At 54.4% G+C, this 16,665-nt stretch overlaps 3 protein-coding genes across 3 annotated transcripts; all 3 read left to right on the forward strand.

The window, feature by feature from the left end:
* Positions 1-2,244: 2,244 nt before the first annotated feature.
* On the forward strand, positions 2,245-3,468 carry LY79DRAFT_660713 (uncharacterized protein; the record flags this gene model as incomplete). Its single annotated transcript, XM_060562776.1, has 4 exons — positions 2,245-2,396; positions 2,462-2,543; positions 2,744-2,900; positions 3,258-3,468. Exons 1-4 carry the CDS (start codon positions 2,346-2,348, stop codon positions 3,466-3,468), a joined length of 501 nt encoding a protein of 166 aa, XP_060412226.1. The 5' UTR covers positions 2,245-2,345.
* Positions 3,302-4,644, forward strand: LY79DRAFT_559460 (uncharacterized protein). Its single transcript, XM_060558257.1, has 2 exons — positions 3,302-4,449; positions 4,499-4,644. The coding sequence occupies exon 1, from the start codon at positions 3,713-3,715 to the stop codon at positions 4,253-4,255; it is 543 nt and encodes a 180-aa protein (XP_060412227.1). The 5' UTR covers positions 3,302-3,712; the 3' UTR covers positions 4,256-4,449; positions 4,499-4,644.
* A 7,016-nt stretch (positions 4,645-11,660) lies between these two features.
* On the forward strand, positions 11,661-14,425 carry LY79DRAFT_581291 (CP2 transcription factor; the record flags this gene model as incomplete). Its single annotated transcript, XM_060560178.1, has 3 exons — positions 11,661-11,674; positions 11,824-11,976; positions 12,199-14,425. The coding sequence occupies 3 exons, from the start codon at positions 11,661-11,663 to the stop codon at positions 14,423-14,425; spliced, it is 2,394 nt and encodes a 797-aa protein (XP_060412228.1).
* Between the last annotated feature and the right edge of the window lie 2,240 nt (positions 14,426-16,665).

Below are 16,665 nucleotides of genomic sequence, written 5' to 3' on the forward strand. Positions count from 1 at the left end.
CTCCTCATCACCGACGCGCCGGACGGGCGACTTCGCGCGTCCCCACAGCCCAAAGGCGGCGCTCCCTCGTTGACTCTCTGTTGACTATGCCTCCTCTGACTGCGCTGCGGCCTATGTGGCCTTGTGCGTGTGTGCGACTACTGCGCTCGCAGCTCGCTAAGATTGCAATTAAGCCCCCCAGGATGAGAGACCAGGGGGGGTCTCTACCGCCTCCCGCCCCCTCCCTCTGTTTGGTGATTTGGGATTCCATCCAAATGCATCTTTTGGTACAGACATTTGAACTGACTCGCGTGCGACGGATGAGCTGCATTTTGTCAGGTTTGTTGGCACATAACGGGGCGTGATATTGTCCAACTTGCGTCATTTCCAATCGACGTTTTCGGACGGTAGCCACCGACCGCCGCCCCCCCTGGTGGTTCAACACACACGAGACGTCGTAGGGTTTTGCCAGTTCCAACCGCGGCATGGTCGTGAGGCGCGCCATGCAGCTCCGACGGGGGGGAAGCTGTCCGAGGGGCCTTGCGTATAATGCTGAGGTGAATCCGACCCGTCTGACATGACCCATCGCCCGCCCGTATGCGCTGTACTACTAATCATGATATGACTGCCATGTGCGTGGCAGGCGTAGCTACTGGATGTCATGATGTCGGACTGTCGGACTAACTTTGGCTTCACCGGCGATCATGCCCAAGAAAGACTCGAGCAGTCCCCTACGGTAGACGGGTGGCAGGACCCTTGAGGGGACCAAAACCCTACTGGCAGTGCTCATCCTTCATTAGTCGTGCCGCAGGCGCGGGATGGCCCCGATACGGGCTTCCAAAATACAGACGAGCCCACGGATCGGGGTTGCCCACCATCGACAGTGGTCGCAAACTCGAGCGGATATTGAGCTTGCGTGAGGAAAAAACCGGCGGAACGACATGGGGGTCTGCTGGCAAGCAAGCCTATTCCCCCATGAGCGTGTGCTCCGATGCCACACGCCCTCCGGCCCCATCAACATGCATGACACCTTGAACCCAGGCTCCGTCAGGGCTGCTTACCCACACAGACCAGCAAAAAATAAAAAATAAAACGTTGCACTCGCAAAGCTTGGCGAAACCTGCGGCCCTAGACACCGTAGTGCAAGACAGATAGCTTCGATCTGGGCCTGTACTAAACTACTATGTAAAATGACCGAGGCACGTTTTCCAAGGTGCGTTGCCGATTCCAGGGGCTTCGTCAACAGCATGGCTTGATATTCGTGTGTACCGTGGCATAGGCTTTTGATACCTAGTTCCTCAATCACGATGTTGCCACAGCGTTGTCCTCGTGGGAGGGCAACATCGTCACTGGTCACGTTGGTATCGTGGCTTCCTGTTGGGTGGCGGCACAAACTGAATTGGACATGGTATCCTGGGAAGAGAGACCATGAGATCCCGGGGTAAGCTCTGGGAGCAGTGACCCGTTGGCAAAGTACTCTACAATCTCGCCATGACAGCACCCATTTCCGTACCCACCCGGCGGATTATCCGGCCAAGCAATTCAGTTGAGCATAATGTCGCTGTAGCGGCTTGGGAGGGGCGCCTTTGAACATGCGCTCAAGTAGACTCGGTAACGAGGTCCATCTGGCGCACCGCAGCCACATCATCAATGTGCCGCACTCCGAGCGGCGCGAGACGCCAAAACTGGATCCCGTATTCCAATGTTCTCGTGGAGCCGTAAAGAGAGCCCAGACGAGGGGGGGGGCCTTCTGTAGGTGGTATGGCGTTGCTCCGGCTATCACAACATCCCGATTCGGACGGCATGGGATGTGCCCTGCAGGCATCGAGGAGCGCGAAGAAGAGCCGCCAAGCTGGGACGACTCCGTGAGTAAAGGGCATGATCAGATGGCAGGGTTCCGGTTTCGAAATCTGTTCCGCGCAACTTCGTAATTGGTTCTAGGGTAACCATCGCGTGCCTGTAGGTAGTCGTCGCCGGTTTCATCTCTTCGCGACGGTTGATGCTGCATCTCCCGTCGCCTCTCTGTCGTCGACCACTGCCACGAATCGAGCGTGCCGCGTAGAGTTTTGTTTTGCAAACGAAAACATGCAGGTTCGGTGCAGCAGCACTGAGTAAGAGGAGGAAGGCTATAGGGGCGACTCGTCAGCTCATTGGAGAGAGATGGAGCCAGAGGCATCGAAAGATATGAGCCCGGTGGAGACGAGAAGACATTTCCGTGAAAGAGACCCGCCCTTTGGGAGAGGGAGAGGGGGGGGGGGGGGGGGAGAACTGCGTTTTGCCGGACACCTTATGACATCATTCATCCGTGGCGGTGCCTTCTCTCTCCAACGTCAACATCTATCCCCGGTCCTTGTCGAAGATAAAAAATGGAGATGAGATGGAGCCTGCTCAGGCTGGGTCCCCCTGCGTCCTGTACTGTACATAAACTCCCTGTATAACGTATAAGCTACATAGTCCATACTCCCGTACTTGTACTATGTAGCTTACTTTCTCCTCAGTGCCTAATGCGGGAAAGCAGGGCACCAGATCGTCCTCTCCATTCTCGTCAACATCCACTTCAGAGTGTAAGAGTGAAGAAAATTTTGGTGTTGGTCTCCATCCATGTGGCAACAAGCAAGCAAGCAAAAAAAAAAAAAAAAAAAAAAAAAAAAAAAAAAAAAAAAAAAAACTCCCCCATCAAGATCAGAGCCCATGTTGCGAGTTCCATTCCGGCTGGTCACCGGTGTCGTCAGTGAGGCATTTGACTTTTTGGCGATGGCAACAGTGCGACTTTGGGGAGGCGATATTCAGCTTGAGTTCTGTCAACCCTTGTCCCATGCTCACCATGTTTTCTTCAAATGGTCACAAGGCCGACCCCACGAGGGCTTCATCCCGTGCATGCCCATGACGACAACGATGGCTGGCTTGTACACGGGAGGTGTGTATGTGGCGTGAGCCGCATTTTCGAAGGAAGAGAGAGAGAGAGAGTAATGGACACCAACTATTGACGCTTGGTGAATTTGTTTGGGGTTTGGGTGCTCTTGTGCACAGGCGTAGCACCACCATACTGAGGCCGACAGGAATCTGCCCCAAAACGACAGTATTGTCAGGTCTACCCCTGCGATGGGAGGCGGCCCCTATACGGTTCCGATGCCAAACCCTGAGATCCGGTTACGTTTTCTTGACTATAGTGCCGGCATTTGACTTCTGTGCTGCAAACTTATACTGTAAAAGGTCTTCGTCATACTTGACAAATACTGGCTGCTTGCACCTGTTGTTGTTGTTGTTGTTGTTCATAGATACCAGCTCGGCGGCATGTGGTTTCTCCCGTCAAACCTGTGCTCCGGAACGAACTACCGAACCATGCCCAGGGTCGATACCAAGGGTGTGGAAAACATGATCGACAATCAGGAACAGACAAGCGAAGCCTTGTTCTCGACCCCCAGAGTGACATACAGATGTCTCTTGGGATGCTGGCGTCATCCTGTCATGCACTTTTGGGGTACCTAGTCTGCCAGCTCCTGCAGGGCTCGAGCAGAGCAAAAGCATAGCATCTCCTTGCATGATAACCGAACCAAGTCGTGAGGTTGTCGCGACCCGTTGTCGACGTTTCGAACTCTATAAATTGAAATGTGGGTAAGGAGGTTGTACTATGACATCAGTTCTTCTCCGGTTACCCCCGGCCTCATCCTGAGTTATTTAGGGACAACCCCAGTTATGCGAAACGCATACCGGCCCTGGGGTTAGACTTGACATGAGACGGTTTGGACCCTCATATCGACTTCAGACCCGCCGTGAGGCTATCATTGACGTTTCTCGAGCCATTGATGCGACAAAGCCGTTGGGTGATATCGCCCTATTCTGTGTATACATGTATGCGTGCGTGTGCGTTGGTGCTGGCTCTTCGCGTGATTCCAACGCTTTGGAGACGTCGTTAAGACTTGACGTTCGCCGGCGCTTAGAACGAACTGTACACAGACCCGGTGCTTGTGTTTTGCAGGGGCAGTTGTCGACACTCGAACAGGACCCAGTGCCTCCACCGAACTCTTGGGACGTGCTGGAGAATGCTGTGGCCGGCGGCTGGCCCATTTCAAGGATTCTTTCGGTCTGGCCATCACTCGAGTCTTCATCGACAGTCGATCTTCTGTTGATGAGCACGCAAGCAGGCTCAATTGAACTCTTGAGCTTTCTTCAATGGCCAGAGTGTGAACCCACTGGGTCCGGTAATCTCCCATTGACCCTCTCCCCCGCCATCAGGCACCCGACCACGATTAATGTGAAGCTCTTGTTTGGTTGAAAGTGAGAGGTGAATAGTGACAAGACACGCCTTGTACCCTAGCATACGGACCCGGTTGGAGTCTGCAAGAGATAAGCTTAGAAGCAAAATGGAATGCAGCGTCGTTCTTCGTCCGGTATTGTCGTCGCGTCAGTATACCCAAGTGCCAAGCATAGTACATGCCGCTAGGACCCTTCGGAATACCCTTACAAAGTCCAAATGAACGTTAGATGACGGGAGCTGCAGTTATATCGGGGCCCATACTTTGGTTGAGTCGATGCACTAAGCTCGAACGCTGCAGTAGAGTCGTATCGCGGATATGAAGGCAACACAGCCCCATTCTCGGGCCCTTTTTTTCTTTCTTTCTTTTTTCATTCTTGTTTTCTACTTCTTCTTCTTCTTCTTCTTCTTCTTCTTCATCATCATCATCTCTTCACATGTGGATGATGATGAACCAGACGCCTGAAAAAATGGGGTGCCACCGAAAAGACAATGGAGCGTCGTAGTCGTGTTCTCTCGCAAAATCGTCGCAAACAGCCGAGCAAGTAGATAGTGGGTGCATGAGCGTGTTCTACTATGCATCTAGGCCTTATGCAAGCGCCCCCGAAAATCGATGTTACGGAAATTGCACCCCCTTCGAGCAACTGCCAGCCGAAGACCAGGCATTGCGTTACCCTCGCATGGCCTCCCATTCCCATTGTGTGCGAGATTCAGAGAAGCCGACACTTGGTCTCCGTGGTCGATGCTACGAGCACGCCGAGAACTAGGACGGCCATGGCGATTGTGAGACATTCCCATTTCAACGCCGCCGATGGCAATCGTCTCCGGCGAATAAGTGGAGGAGTACCTATAATACAATACATATCTCGGTGTGGCGTCGTAACCGAACTGGCAACTTGCATTGTTGATTTGCTGGCTCCTTCATGCCGTGTGCCAGCCGGTGACGCCTAAACAGCACAAGACCAATCAGTAATCATCTGAGCGGGACGGGAATCACGCCACGTGCCTGGTGCCGGCGGGAACGAATAAGAGTACCAAGGGCGACAACGGCGCGCTATTCGGATTAAACGAACGTTGGCGACGTTTCTGACGGCGCTACTGAAGAGTTTGTGAGATGGCGTGAAACGGCCGGCCTGCCTGGCCAGTTGTCTGGAACAGGACAGACTGGCCGAAAGCCACCGTCGAGAACAACCAAGGATGTCGAGTCAGACACATCAGCAAGAAGCGGAGTGTTAGCGTAGACATACTGGGACGATGGCGGCCTTGGGATCAGAGAGGCTGCACCCCCTATAGGTATCCAGCTTGCTTTTTTTTACAATGGAAAAGATGCGTATGAGCGTGCGCTTTGCTGCTCGGACCCGTCCCCGTGGCAAATACGCTAGGGATCGAGACTGATTAAGCAAACACCCTTAATACATCGTCGGCCAGGGGTGGGCGGATTGCTGGTAACAGGAGCACCTGCACATCAGAGAGGGATGGAATGTTGAGTGCGCTGCCGAACCGAGACAGCAAACACGGCGCATAGCGCAGTGACTTGCCCTCGGTGGTCAAGAAAACGGCGCATCCCAAGAGCTTGGTTGCGGAGATACCCAGTCAATGCTGGACTGTCGTCGCCATCGAATAAGTCGCCGACGATACCCAGCCGAGCTGATGCCGATAGTGAAGTCTAACTTTCAGTGCCGGCTACCCTAGCCGTAGATGCAAAGATCTGCTGGGTGATGAGCATGACGATTCCCGTTGTCGCCACCTCCCGTCAGGGCAAGTCCGGTTTCTCGGGAGCGTAATTCAGCGAGCATGTCGGCTATCCCTAGCGTAACGTCAGGGCGGTTGGAGCGTAGCAGCTCTACCTATGAGCGTCGTCGGGCATGACCGTTTCGGTGCGTGCGCACTAGAGTCTGTCAAATGAGCCTGAAGGTTCCGCCCCTCGGCCCTTCTGGCGTAGCTCGATTGGGACTCGGCAGCTTCGCTTGGCCTAGGAAGGGGGCAAAACGGAGATTGCACAGCCACACGGTCTAAGGGTCCAGGGGTCTTCGTGCAGACCAATTCCAACGTATAGTTGGGGCTGTGTGCAGTAGAGCTATACGTAGTGGTACTACACTAGAAAAGACGAGAGGATATGGGCTTCCGTCCAACCGTAGGACAAACGGTTCTTTGCCGTGCTCCAGCCCTATTCGACGCAGGAAAGGAAAGCTGCTCTGCAAAGGTATGCTGCGAGTGAGCAGTATCAGAGACTGTACTGTATACAGCCATTGGCGTGCTCTCAGTGATACGAGCCGAGACATTAGGGATGTGACAAGCCATGACAAAGACCGGCATCTTGTTGGCCGTCGTCGCTCTCCTAGCAGTTTGTTGAGCCAACCCGCGTGCTAATAAATCAGAGGGATAAACGTAACGCCTCGTTGAGGCGCCTCCGGTCAGGAATGGCTAGACGGAGTGGCGGCGAACAAGCGGATGAAGCCTCCTCCTAATGGAATGCGTCCGACGCATTGAGCGAGAAGGGGGGGGGGGGGGGGGGGGGGGGGCGGTTGCCATATTATCTTGAGTGGCCGGCTTGGACACAATGAATCAGGAGGGGGAAAAAAGGAAAGAAAACCGAAAGAAAAACAAACAAATAACCAAACAGGATAACAAGTGCGATTGCCCAGAAGAGGACGGGCAACGGAAAGCCTTCTGCCAGGCGTAACCCAGTCGATAGTTGAGGCCCCCAGCGAAGATGGTGATGCAAAACATAGTCCGTACGCCATGCCCGTAGGTAAATGAATAAAAACGGCATGCGAGACGAAGCCGCTCAATGCTCCAGTGGCTAGCGATCAGCGTTGGGTGTTTTCTGGGGTCGGTGGTGCTGGGGTATAGAGCATCGAGCTGTCAGAAGCACGATGATACAAAGAAATGACCGATCCAGGACGCAACGCCTTAATCAGACTATATCCACTCCAGCCCACATCGCACTGTGACGGTAGGAGCAACGGGGAACTAGGGAGAGAAGGATGTAGCCTGTCGAAGGGGGGTTACAGGTTACAGTAGGACCAAATAAAAACAAAAGCAAAGGCAGTTAAGGGCAAGGGACGGAGGACGGGGGACGGGGGACGAGGGTTGAGGGGGGGCGGGGAACGGGAGAGAGATGGGAATGATGGAAGCGAAGGGCGCACGGTACACAGAAATGCCAAAGAGAGGATGGGGAAAACCAAAAGGTGCATGCATGCATGCATGCACACCTACCTATGCCTAGGTAGTGGTTTGGGCGGTGAAATGAGCGAAGGGAAGGGAAAGGAAGGATAGGAGAGGAGCTAAAAGGTGAAGGAACGACGACGTCGGGGCAAGTGCTGCTGGGTGAATGATGATTTAGAGTTTCGGTAGTATGTCCTCCTTCGCGCACTTGCCATGTGCGAGGCTTCCCTTTTCAGCCAGCGCTCGCTCTCTGGACCAACTTGGCAGGAGGCAACGACAAAAACGACAGTCAGTGGCACCTTCTCCCGGTCTGTTCGCATCAAACACAGACGGCAAGGCCGAGCGAGGCAAAGTTCGACTTCCTGGGCAGAAAGGTATGTGTATCCATCCGCCTTACCTGACGAAAGAGATGCCATCGGCGATGAGATGGGGCGAGAGGTGGGATGCGAAGCTCAAACCTCGTTGTTTTGGCACAAGCGTCATAACATGACTCCTCTAAGGTGAGGCAAGGCAGGAGGCACATGAGCAGGCATGGGTGTTTACAATCCCCTTCGGCCACCGCCCGACACGTCCTCGATCCCCGCCCTTCCTTGTGCCCTGCCAAGATGGGGCACGGCAGCAACGTCGAGTTCTTGTCCAGACATACTTAGTAGTGTTGTCGTGCGGAGCTAGACGCGCGAGGAAGAGACAAAGGGAAAGGGGACCAGCGGTTAGTGAACGAGATCAGAACAGACCACACCACACCAGACCTGATGCAGCGCGGAGGGGCCCTGCCATCTGAGCAGACTCGGATGAGCTCACCTTTTACCTCCCATCCTGTCTGCAAGCAGGGAGAAGACATGCAGTTGACGAATGGACAGAGGCGGAGGTGCTATAAGGCACCTAGGGCACATAAGGCACCCACGCGGTAGGTTTGCGATTAACGCAGCCATTATCCGACCTTCTGCCGCGTCCTCTTGTCTCTTTCTCTGTCAGAACGTGGTCAGCAAAAAAAAAAAAAAAAAAAAAAAAAAAAAAAAACACAATGGGGAGCAACTACGTCAGAAGGGTAACGTCGCCCGCAGGTAGCGTGACTTGCCTGCCTTACCTCCCCCCTGTACGTACCCCACTCTCCAAATCTCTCTGCTCCGAGTCTACTGAAGTTAGAGAAAGTAAGGTGTCGTGTCGGCTGACAGTTGAAGGGGGGAAGGAAGGCCCGGCCGGCCACAGTAGATCAGGCACGAAGTAAAGTACGTACCCTTATTTCGACAGAAAAGAAAGGCTTTGGAGGAAGTGCAGGCAGAAGACGAGCCACAATGGAGGTTGCCACAATTGACTTTCCACCGGGCTCGGCCGGGCTGGGCTTGACGCGCGGTGGTGAATGCGCCGCCCACCTCTCCAGCACGCTACGTGTACAGATACACATACAGATACTCTGCGTACCTACCTAGGTTCACTACACATCAGCGGCTCGATGCGCAGCCCACCCGTCCATTCGAGATCGAGACAGAGGAATCGACAACACAGAGCTTGCAAGCCACAACCCCCCACCCAACCTCACCTCACTTCACCGACAGACTGTGTGTGATGCAGCCAATGGTCCGCGAGTCGTGGGGACAGAATGTCGGGCGGCTGGCGTCACCTTGCCTGCCTTACCTCACTCATCTCACTTACACTAGACCTCACGTCCTCTCACGTCTGGACATGAGTGAAAGATGCTGGGTACGTACCGATTTCATACTTTTGTCGCTTGGTGCAGTCATCGAAGGGGTGTAGACAGTTGCTGATTGTGGTGGTGGTGTGTCAGACATTGACGGAGGGTGTCTGCATAAAACGGCCCTCTCGACACATCTCATGCCGGGGGAAGAGGGGGAGGAGGGGGAGGGGTGGTGGAAGTGACGAGATCCATTGTCGCGCACTAACAATTATTTCCGAGGTGGAAGGTAGGTAGGTTGAGCAAGGGAAGGAGACGGCGTGGATGGAAAGAGCGAGTATGTGTACACGTAGAGAACGAAGGCCGCCGAAGAACGATCCATGCCCCTGTCAGCCACACACACTCACACGCACACACACACACAACGACAGTCGCAGTTCGGGGTACAGACCACCGCAGAGAGAAGGCGCGAACCAGAGTTGAGAGAGGGAGAGAGCAGCAGGCCCCATGTACACGCAGTCGAGGGGAGGCGGTACGTTTCTGTACTTCTGGATGGCAGACGGCTGCATTGTCAGCGATGTATCTAAAACGTCCTCCACAACCATCGGTCTACCTACCTAGGTACCCTCGCCTGTCTGTAATGCGCAGCGGCAGCAGCAGCAGCAGCAGCAGCAGCAGCAGTATGAGTACCAGCAGAAGCACCAAATGACCGACCTCACACATGGACCTTCTCTTTTCTCACCGTCTGCCTTCCTTGACCTCTCGGTAAGTAAGTATTGATAGATCGATATACCCGCTGCCTAAGAGAGGAGAGCCGGTAACTGTCAGTCCTCACTATTCGACTCGACTCGACTTGGCCGTTCTTGCATCACACCATCACATCTCGGCTCTCACTACCCGTACGGCGCTGCTCTGCTCTGCTCTGCTCTGCTCTCTCTGCATTGTATTACTGCTCGGCTCTTTCTCTCATTTCTTCAACTACTTTTTTTTTTAAAATTCTACGTCAAACCTCCGCTGCGAATTCTCGTTCTCTTATATCGTCGACACGTTCCTCCTCTTCCTTCTGCCAACCTCCGCTACTGCTTGCTCCTCATCTTCTCCAACTTCATCCACCCATCGATCCCTCTCCGTCACGGGTGTCGGCCCAGGATCCTTTGCTCACACACCGCACCTTGCTTCACGCTGCCTCGCTTCCACCATCGGAAGCAGAAAGAAGGGAAAGGGAAAAAAGAAAAGAAGAAAAAAAGAGAGAGAGAAAGAGTACGTACCTTGACTACCTGGCTTCGATACCTTACCGAAGCACATCGTCAGGTACCCAGACCCCGAGCATCCTTACGGATACAAATACACCACGACCCGTTTTACTCATCTCCAACAACCCCCAACACCCATAGCCATATCCCACACACCCTTGCCCTTACCAGCGCAACCCAAGGCCCCATCCTGCTCTCCAAGGAGGTCCTAGGCTCAATACCACGACCCATATCCATACCTATCTGTACCCATACCCACATCCCACGACCCACGACCCACGACCCAGCCCAAAGGGCACTGCACTTCGAACCCGCGCGCACACACCCCATCCTTACCTCACCTGGGCTCTACAAGCGTGCATACACACACGTCCATACTTTAGATACCGCTCATCCCATCCATCATCCCCCCTTCCCTCGGAATCCTCAGCTCGTCTTGCCTGAACACTTGTCTCGAACTTCAACCGTCTTGTTTTCTGCGTCCTTGGTCGCCGTTGCGCATACGAACCCTCTCAGCTCTTTGCGCTTTCCACAACAATCCTACGCGCCGCCTTCAGCCGTTGACAGCTCAACTCACTTTCATCACCAGGCAGAGACAGTCGGTCAACAGCACTGCGCGCGCACTCGGACCGCACAAGAGACAAGTCGCTGAGACAGGCGAACAAACGCGCTCTCGCTGCGTGACTACCTTTTGTCGTGCGTATATGGCTTTGGTCGGCCATCGTCTTCGTCTTCTCACTCGGTTTTCTTGGCCAAGCCGTCACATCCGCTTTCCTTGTCGCCTCGCCCAAGTAGAACAGATCCGACATCGAGATTAAAGCCTACGGCGCATCTAGGCCATCGCTGCTCCGCTGCACCCTGGTCTGCCCGCCTTGCTTCACACACGTAGTAGTGTGCATGCCAGGTACCCACCGCGCCCTCTAATATATCGCTCCCTCCCCACGGACGTCATACCGGAGCGCCTACCATTTCTTCAACCTGCAATATTTCGACTTCACTAGCGGCTATCACTGCTCATCACCCATTTGAAAACCCGATCTCGCACGAAATTTCACTTTGCGCTGCGACCGCGTGCGACACCATCACCGACCCATTCACTCGTTCTTTTCTCCGCCGCTCTATGAGGCGCCAAAGCTCGGCCTTCCCCCACCTGACCTACGCTCGTTAACAACGCCGAGACCCGACTAGCTGCAAGTCCGACAGGAAAACGACTAGAGGTACCGCAAGCTCGCAACACGAGGGCGAGGATTCGGAATTTTTCGATCGCTCGCCAGAAAGAGACTGTCCAAAATTCGAAGGACTACGCACCACTGCTGAATAGCATCGCGTAATCGCTGTCGCTGGGCAGCACGTATAATTTGCCGTCGTCCAAATGTTTCGCCAACGGTAAGTCTTTGCCAACCCTCTCTGCTCAATGCGCCAGCCAAGAACGCTGGTGCGACCCGGCTCCCTGCACGGGATCCGCGTGGTTACGCCATATAGAAAGCGTTTTGCGCCTGCCTTGGACTCGCGCTGACTCGTACCCCGGTCTATAGAACAAGCGCCCAAAAGCCCGGCGATGAGCTGCTGGCCACCTTCCGAAGGCAGTTCCCCGAGGTAGCTGTTACGACCACGGGACCGGCCGACGCTCAAAGCGCTGCCGTTGACAATACCACCATGGTCCCACCGCTTCCGGGCGTCCAAGAAAGGTCAGTAGTGGCCCCCCATCATGAAGTGTTCGCAATGCGTAGACGCGGCTATCGTTGAGTCATGTTATGCTGTGGCCGTTGCGGCACCCGGTCGCACCCGCCAGGATGCAGCAGGCAGATACGCGGGGGTACCTGCTCACGGATCATGCGAGGCGGTTTTCTTGGTCTTCTTTTTTCCCTTCACTTGCCCAATTCGACTCGCTAACTTTAAACTTCCCGCAGAAACCACAGCCTCAGTCAAGAAGCTTTCAGGGACCAAGATCCGACTCCCAGAGCCACGAACGAGCCCTGGAGGTTCACGCCGTCACTGCTGGACCCAAACTCATTTTCCTTTACAAACTTTGCCAATGCGCCGCCCGGTTATTACACTCCCACGCCGGGAGGCACTAACACCATTTATCACCCGCAGGCCGGTGACCTGCACACACCCACCCTGGGCCTCGGTATGGGTCTTGGAACCCCGTTGTCGATGCCTACGTCGGAGGGCGCAATGAACTCTGGGCAACCCATGATGGACCTTTCCAGTTTCCACCACCAAGGGATGCACCCCCAGCAGTTCCACCAACCCTTCAACCCCTTCATTCAGCCTACTGCTCCTCAGCAATCATTTGCGCCCTCGACATTTGTGCATCAAGATACTGGCTATGAGACCATGGAGCAAGACGGATCACCGATGAACTCCGACCCGTCTGAAGAACGAATGACTTCCATTGACAGCGCGTTCCACAACTCGCCCATGATTGGTTTCCAGGGGCGTCAATTCGGGGGAATGCCCATGGCCGCGGCCTTGCCGCCATCGGCTGAGAAGTTCCGTTTCCATGCCACCCTCAACGCCCCCACTGCCATGATCAAACACGCGGACGAGATCCCCGTTACATACCTCAACAAAGGCCAGGCGTACTCTCTTTCCATCATCGACACCAACGCAACGATTCCCGTGGCGCCAGGGACCAGATTCCGCACCTTCGTTCGAATCTCCTTCGAGGATGAGCAGCAACGACAGAAGCCCGGGGTTTGTTGGGCCTTGTGGAAGGAGGGAAGGGGCACGAATGAGGCCCACCAAAGAGGCGGGAAGCTACAAGCCGTCGAGTATGTCGAGGCGGGACAGCCAACTGATGGTGACGACAAGAGAACCCGCGTTGAGCTTGAGTCAGCATCCTTCGACGGCTTTTCGGTCGTCTGGACCCCCGGCATCAACGGCGCCCCCGAGTGCAACATCGCCGTTCGCTTCAACTTCTTGTCCACTGACTTTAGCCACTCCAAGGGCGTCAAGGGCATTCCTGTCAGGCTTTGTGCCAAGACCAGCACCTTTCCGTCTGACCCTACGCAGCCAGCCGCAGACGCCAATCCCGAGATTTGCTTCTGCAAGGTCAAGCTGTTCCGTGACCACGGCGCCGAACGAAAACTCTCCAATGACGTGGCTCATGTCAAGAAGACAATCGACAAGCTGAAGCAACAGATTGCACAAGCGGAAAGCGGCATGAAGGATTTTGGGAAGCGTAAGAGGTCGAGTGCCACGGCACAAGTTAAGGGTGCCGACCAGCGGCCCGGTAAGGTGCAGAAACACAAGAGAACATGGTCCATGTCTTCAGCCAGCTCAGCTGGTGGTGGGGCTCGGCCTCCCCTCGAAGAAGACTTGCATTTCAAGCTCCAGACCCTACAAGACATGTTCACTAGCACCCGGCCTGTCAGCATACTCTACTTACGCGGCGAAGATCTCGATGATCCCGACCTGCATCCTGTTTCGCTTCCCGGCGAGCAAGGCGATCTCACCAAAGTCGAATCCCGCGAAGGGCCTGCTTGGCAAGCTCGAAGTGGTCGCAGCTCCGTCGCAGGCTCCTCCCTGGTCTCGCCATCGCCGAGCTCTCTGTCTCTGGCTTCTCAGGCTTCCGTGGTGCCCAACCGACAGTGGTCTGGCTTTGACGGCGAAGGGTCGGGCGAGCCACCTTCTCGACAGGGTTCGGATCAGCCAGCCAAGGTCACCAAAACAGATGATGCTGGTAACCTGAGCGGCTGGATCGAAGCCCTGGGCGTGGATCCGTCTTACCGCCCGCCTCCCGAGCGTGTCGTGAAGCCAGTCGCCTGCTTTTACGTCATGCGGCCCAACCCATCAGACCCAGAGAAGCGAGACTACTATCGGGCCATTTACTTGGCCCAGAGGAACATGAAGGAGTTCAACTACCGTGTGGCTGCCAAATGGAACCTCGATCCCTCCAAAGTCTTGCGGACTGTTCATGTGCTCGACCGCGGGCTCGAGGTTGCAATGGATGATGATGTCATCCAAGAGCTGAGAGAAGGTCAGGACATGATGCTCGAAGTCAAGGAAATCACGCACGACGATTCCGTACAGCTCAAACGTGAATGGGATATGGCTGTCGATCCCAATGAGGGCGACGCTATGGACCACTCGCCCAGCCAAAGTGGCTACGAATTGCGCCTCAAATTTTAATACCATATAATTGGATCCATCTCTACTTCAGCAACAAAATCGATTGGATTCGGATTTTAGACGGAATTTTGATACCTGCCGCCAGGTAGGCCTTTGGGATACGGGCGGCATGGGCGACAAACCACACAAGATACACACGTACACGCACACGCATGGTTGGCTACCGCTCCGTTGGCGTTGTTGATTTTGAGATACCAAGTCCCTGGATGGGCCGCTTCTTCTTTTCAACGCTTTTGGCCACATTCCACGTGGGCGGATTTATGATTTGGGCAATTAGATCTGGGTCTCTACGGGCAATCATGGCAGTAAAACACAAGATATCCCGCCGTTTCAAAAGGGACACTCGGCAGTATTCGGGAGGCTTGTTGGAGAAACGAATTGCAGACACGACGTGCGGCTCGAAGTTGGATTTCTGTGACTCACCAAGCCTGTCAACAGTCGACGATGCGACTTATTTTTCTTTCACTTCCCGCATCGCTTCAATTTTCCCATACTATTTTTGGTGGTTGACCCTTTGTCTTTCTTTTCTTTCAACGACAAATAAACCTGTACATCGGCTTTCTGTCCATGGACCGAAGCCAACGAGTTTAGTTGAATATGCAATGTGAGCATTGGAAGACGCAACATACTCATTGATTTTCTTGGACTATCCAAGAACTAGCAGATTTCCACCATTCGTAGAACCTCACTGCGGGTTCAATGACAACGTCAGGATTGACCACTGCACCGTAAGAATAGGATGCTAATCCGTACGGTCGTATTGACTAAGCACAAAGCATATGCCGCAGTTATTCATCGGGCATATGCTCAAAGGTGCCGTTAGCCGCGTTGGGCGCGATGGAGGGGGGGGGGTTTCCTCTTCTCATTGCCAATCTCGCGTCGAGATGGTTCATTTCGATGACGGGAGCCATTGGGTCAGCATTGAAACCATTGGCGACATGCACTGTGACGGTCTAGACCACTGCCATCCAGACTCCGATCATTATCAAACGATATTTAAAGAAACACGGCTATATCCCTGTCGTAATGAGGCCGGATCCAAACTTTCGGACGGCCGCAGCCTGGGGCATCCTGGGGCATCCTGGAAGATGGGCTGACAACATCAACGGATGATGGCCATCCCTCACCCCCGCCATACAAACTTGTCTATCCGATCGATCTCTGTCGGAAACGTTTCAACGCTTCTTCGCGCGACGACGGAAGGGACTCCATAGGGCCTATCCCCCCTCCACCGTAGAGACGACTGATGTACCGTTGCCAGGCCTTCGTCTGGTTTGCCAACTACTCTTGAAGCTTTGTTTCCATTTGAAGATCGGCATAGTACAACATACTTGGCGAGGCCGCCCAATTGCTATTATGATGCTGTGCATAAAGCCACAGTCGGGCAAGCCACCACTAGCAATGTGGCGAGTGCTTGCGTGTCTCCGGGGTCTGGTCTGGACGCTCCATCAATTCCTCCGTCGATCTGTCGATCTCTGGAAGTCTTCTCTGATGCTGACGGATGGTCCAGCTACTGGCAGGCGATGAAGCCACAGGCAGCACATTAGAGGCTGTGTCTTGACACTGAGTTTTCGATCGGCGCTGCGTGTCTAGCGCAAGCAGTACTCCGAGAGATGATGGTTTGATATATGTTGTCACTTTGATTGAGGTGACCAGGGCTTCTCGATCAATGCTTTCTCCCGCAGCCAATTGTTCTGGCCTCGACTACGGATACCGAAACATTGCCGCGTGTGCCGACTGATGCTGGCATTTTTAGTACGGCAATGCGACTTCAGTGCATGTGCCCGGCGCCCATCCCAGTACTCGAAAGTGCGCATCGGAACAATAACCCCCATTTCATGTCGGACACATGAACCACCTTCTGACAGACGCCCCATGGTGTGAGGGGTCGCGTGCGGGGAATTTGGGGTCGGAAAACAACGCCAATAGCCTTCACGGTGGTGACCTTCCGAGGCTAAGGGCGGCTCTCCTCCAACTTCATCGGATGCAATTCTGGGTCTGTTGGGGCGGGCTACATGGGAGAGTGTGCAGTAATCTGGCAATTACGCGGAGGAATCGTGTTTACTCGGAAATGGGCATCATCAGCGCTCTCTTGATATCGCAACCAGCCAGCACTGCGTCAAACTGTACGAGAAGAGTACATGCGAGGATCAGAGTGACGGCGCATCGCATCGCATATTCCAATCTCAGGGCCTCAGGGCCCTGCGCCTCGGCGCACCTACAGCGCATACAGTCGTCTT

The sequence above is a fragment of the Colletotrichum navitas genome (assembly GCF_030913465.1).
Source record: "Colletotrichum navitas strain CBS 125086 chromosome Unknown LY79scaffold_47, whole genome shotgun sequence".
In the NCBI taxonomy this organism is placed as follows: domain Eukaryota; kingdom Fungi; phylum Ascomycota; class Sordariomycetes; order Glomerellales; family Glomerellaceae; genus Colletotrichum; species Colletotrichum navitas.